The sequence below is a fragment of the Berghia stephanieae genome, chromosome 1, assembly GCF_034508935.2.
Source record: "Berghia stephanieae isolate SIO BIC M18660-M18661 chromosome 1, UCSD_Bste_1.3, whole genome shotgun sequence".
Lineage (NCBI taxonomy): Eukaryota > Metazoa > Mollusca > Gastropoda > Nudibranchia > Aeolidiidae > Berghia > Berghia stephanieae.
In genome coordinates, this window is record NC_088360.1 from 145,899,836 (window position 1) to 145,904,835 (window position 5,000).

At 38.2% G+C, this 5,000-nt stretch overlaps 1 protein-coding gene across 1 annotated transcript in view; it reads left to right on the plus strand.

Moving 5' to 3' along the window:
- Positions 1–5,000, plus strand: part of LOC144963438 (GTP cyclohydrolase 1-like) — a 68,392-nt gene that overhangs the window by 41,424 nt on the left and 21,968 nt on the right. Inside the window, exon 2 of the mRNA XM_078897501.1 lies at positions 2,877–2,986. Coding sequence (XP_078753627.1) covers positions 2,877–2,986 — 110 coding nt within the window. The remainder of the gene's footprint in view (positions 1–2,876; positions 2,987–5,000) is intronic.

Consider the following 5,000-nt stretch of genomic DNA (forward strand, 5'->3'; position numbering starts at 1 on the left):
GTAATACATCGTGCACGTAAGAACGCGGCCATTGTAAGAAAGGATGTGTCTGATAACATAGCAATGACTATCCCGCACAAATCTTTGGGCCTCTTTTTCGCTCACGAAGTGCCCGAATTCGCGACAAAATATGGGACGAAGCCGTTTGGTATATGCTATTTAAAAAATTAATTACGACGCTGTTTATCGAAGAATATGACTGAAAGTTGGTACACAGAAAAAAGGTCATTTTAGATTATGTCAAGCGACAAAAGTCGTACAATTATCAGTAGACCGTTAAAAATAGATTTTTACTCTTTGGAGTAAAATATTTCTAAAACTACCGGGCGTGTAGGTTTGTCGCTGGCAAGGTAATACATGAACATTTCTTCTTTTAGGTTGTAAAATTTCATATGAATATGACGAGTACTTTTCCCGTATTTTTCAAAACACCATCCTAATTTCCTCTTCATTTGTAAAAGACAAAGCCATTTTGCCCCCCCCCCCCCCCCCCCCCCCCCCCCCCCCCCCCCCCCCCCCCCCCCCCTTACAGCCCGAATCACAAGTTCAAAACGATTTGGCACCAAACAGCACTGAGCGAGTCGTGGCAAAGCGCTTTCTGATTGGTTGACCTCGTTTTAAAGTTCATGACTAGTCAAAATGTCTGCGCGGTCTCACTGGCGAGGGTTGTTTATCGTCTGCCATTGCGTTTGGGTTCAATAAACAGCTGATAATTTGACTGTTTAATTTACAAGAATTTAAGAAATTATAATGTTAAAAGATTTCGATTGCAATATGATCTACAATCTCAGCATAGGTTTAATTATTGTGTTCCAAGTCACGTTCTTTCAGTAACCTTTGTCCCCTTGTCCAATTTCTCTTTTCCTTCTATATTTCTTTGTTTACGTACGCAATCTCTCTCACTCTCTCTCTCTCTCTCTCTCTCTCTCTCTCTCTCTCTCTCTCTGTGTGTGTGTGTGTGTGTGTTTATATATAAGTTAGAACTCTTCTAATGTTTTCATCATTTTCTCTATCAAATTTGCCATAAAATTGCCAAATTTCAATCTTTTAATCCACTTATTACGCAAGATAGAACCAAAGGTCGAAAAAAAATGCCGAAAAAGCGCCCCATATTTTCGCGTTTTTTCCTCTTTGCGGGTCATCCAAATAAATGACACCTTTGAAACTGCATAACTTGTTTATTTATGAATGGAATTTCAAAATTCAAAAACATTTTTACTCAGTGGAGATAGGGCTTTGATTTCAGACAAAAACTTTCCTCAAAAAGAGAAAAAAAACATTTTTCATAGTCATTGCTAGATAACACGTGTTTGATTCATAGATGTAGAACACAAGACGTAATAGTAGTAATACATCGTGCACGTAAGAGCGCGGCCATTGTAAGAAAGGATGTGTCTGATAACACGTGTTTGATTCATAGATGTAGAACACAAGACGTAATAGTAGTAATACATCGTGCACGTAAGAGCGCGGCCATTGTAAGAAATGATGTGTCTGATAACACGTGTTTGATTCATAGATGTAGAACACAAGACGTAATAGTAGTAATACATCGTCATGATCTCTTCCAGGTTCCTCGCTGTAGATCGTCTTTTAGTGAGACATCTTTTAGCCAGTCGGCGCCCGTCTTATGGAACCAACTGCCTTCATCCCTCAAAAAATGTCCGACATTTGAAAACTTTAAAAAGAAACTTAAAACACATCTCTTTAGGAAATCCTTTGATGTTTAACATTTCTATTAGGCCTACATGTTATAGATATCCTAAATTTTTATCTTGTAGCACAGTGCGTGGTAATACCATTACAAATTGGTTAATGCTATTCCAATATGATAGATTTTATTATTAAATTATCGATTTATTGTTGTGTTTTATTTGCATTGTAAAGCGCCTCTGAGCACATTGTGGATCTAGGCGCTATATAAATTCATTCATTATCATTATTATCGTGCACGTAAGAGCGCGGCCATTGTAAGAAAGGAAAGAAACAATTTATCGAAATGACACAACTTTTGCACCACATCTAGAGATAATCTTGATTTAAAGAGGAATTTATGATCTCCAATCTTGCACTCGAAATGACCTCCGTTGAATATCTCAGTTTTATATAGACATAGATATATTGTTCGATAAGATTTTTATTTTTTGAAAGGCTCTCTTAGGATTGATTATTTTAGGGGGGAAAGAAGTGATTAATGATTAAAGATTAAAATCGGTTACAGCGTTTATTTCTGGGTCGTTATGGTGATGTTGATAATGGTGATGATGAAGATGACGATGGTGGTGGTGGTGATGATGATGATGATGATGGTGGTGATGATGATGATGATGATGATGATGATGATGATGATGATGGTGGTAGTGGTGGTGGTGGTGGTGGTGGTGATGATGATGATGATGATGATGAAGATGATGATGATGGTGGTGGTGGTGGTGATGATGATGTTGATAATGTTGATGATGATGGTGGTGGTGATGATGATGATAACGATAATTCCAAAAGATCATCCTTCTCGACCAGCGATCGAACCGCAGACCTCCTGATGACAGGATTATCCTTTGACGTTTATAGTCTATTAGTGGGACTTCAGTGAGAACTAATCACCAAATTGACAGTATAAAAAACAATGGACAAAGGACAGAGTGACGTCAACTTCATTCATTCTGAACATTCTGACAAAATACGGGTTTTCTTTTCTCATTTAGGCTGTAAAATTTAGATTGACATTGGCTTGTGTTGGTTAAAACAATTACGAAATTATTGATTTTTTTTTTTTTTTGCCAGCCAGAAGTAACGAGCATTTGACCAAACCGGATTGTATATTATACAGGGATTACGATATTTATTTCTGTTTTTATTTTTTTCGTTTCAACCAGATATCTTAAACGACGCCATTTTTGATGAGGACCACGATGAAGTTGTCATTGTCAAGGATATCGAAATGTTTTCACTGTGTGAACACCATCTTGTGCCATTCATGGGAAAGGTAAGGATATCGAAATATTTTCACTGTGTGAACACCATCTTGTGCCATTCATGGGAAAGGTAAGGATATCGAAATATTTTCACTGTGTGAACACCATCTTGTGCCATTCATGGGAAAGGTAAGGATATCGAAATATTTTCACTGTGTGAACACCATCTTGTGCCATTCATGGGAAAGGTAAGGATATTGAAATATTTTCACTGTGTGAACACCATCTTGTGCCATTCATGGGAAAGGTAAGGATATTGAAATATTTTCACTGTGTGAACACCATCTTGTGCCATTCATGGGAAAGGTAAGGATATCGAAATATTTTCACTGTGTGAACACCATCTTGTGCCATTCATGGGAAAGGTAAGGATATCGAAATATTTTCACTGTGTGAACACCATCTTGTGCCATTCATGGGAAAGGTAAGGATATCGAAATATTTTCACTGTGTGAACACCATCTTGTGCCATTCATGGGAAAGGTAAGGATATCGAAATATTTTCACTGTGTGAACACCATCTTGTGCCATTCATGGGAAAGGTAAGGATATCGAAATATTTTCACTGTGTGAACACCATCTTGTGCCATTCATGGGAAAGGTAAGGATATCGAAATATTTTCACTGTGTGAACACCATCTTGTGCCAACACCATCTTGTGCCATTCATGGGAAAGGTAAGGATATCGAAATATTTTCACTGTGGAACACCATCTTGTGCCATTCATGGGAAAGGTAAGGATATCGAAATGTTTTCACTGTGTGAACACCATCTTGTGCCAACACCATCTTGTGCCAACACCATCTTGTGCCAACACCATCTTGTGCCATTCATGGGAAAGGTAAGGACATTGAAATATTTTCACCTTGTGAACACCATCTTGTGCCATTCATGGGAAAGGTAAGGATATCGAAATATTTTCACTGTGTGAACACCATCTCTTACCATTCATTCGAAAGGTAAGGATATTGAAAGGTTTTCACTATGTGAACACCATCTCTTACCATTCTTGGTAAAGGTAAGGATATCGAAAGGTTTTCACTATGTGAACACCATCTCTTACCATTCTTGGTAAAGGTAAGCGTAACGGCCTCCAGCCATTTGTGTGGACTCAACATGGTGATGTTCTATAGTACTTTTTCACGTGCTCGAGGTCATTGGTCACATTGCAAAGGTTGCTCAAACTCAAAATGCCCCACATAGTGAATAGTGTTCACATTTGGGGAGATATATCCAGTATCACAATTGGTCAGTTTGCTGTTCAGCATGACTCATGTGTATGTTTACAGCTTTCATAAACAAAGCAGTGGGTTTACATAAGTTATTAATTTATTGTGAAATGCCCAATCGTCGTCCAGCAAACAACACGTCATGTGATCGATGTCTAGGTTGGACGAAAACAGGAATACAGATCGCTCCCATTAGATCTTTTGGCGTGTCGATATGAAGAATCAAGCAATATAGGGAATTAAATTAGCGGAAGAGTAGCGTCCGTTGATTGGACGTCACCTTACAGAAAGAACGTCAATTTGGTTTTGAAGAGTCTCAAGCCGCTTTCACCGGAAGCGAGGACAAGAGACGCATGCGCACAACCAACATGACGTTCTCTCTCTAATAACTTTTCCGCCGGTGACGTCACAGACTATGGGTGACAATTGACGCTACTCTTCCGCTAATCTCATTCCCTATAAACAAACAAGATAAAATGTCATACTTTCTTATCGTTTCGTAACATTGATATTTCCTAATGCTTTTATCCACTGGCGTCCTTGATATGGGATGCGCTTTAGAGGTGACCTATATTTTCTTCTTTGTCACCAGCATTAAAAAAAAAAAAAAGAAAAAAGAAAGATATGGTGATCAGCTTATGTGTGTGTGTGTGTGTGTGTGTGTGTGTGTGTAGTAAGTAGTAGTAGTAGTAGTAGTAATAATAATAATAATAGTAGTAGTAGTAGTAGTAGTAGTAGTAGTAGTAGTAGTAGTAGTAGTGGTAGTAGTAGTGGTAGTAGTAGTAGTAGTAGTGGT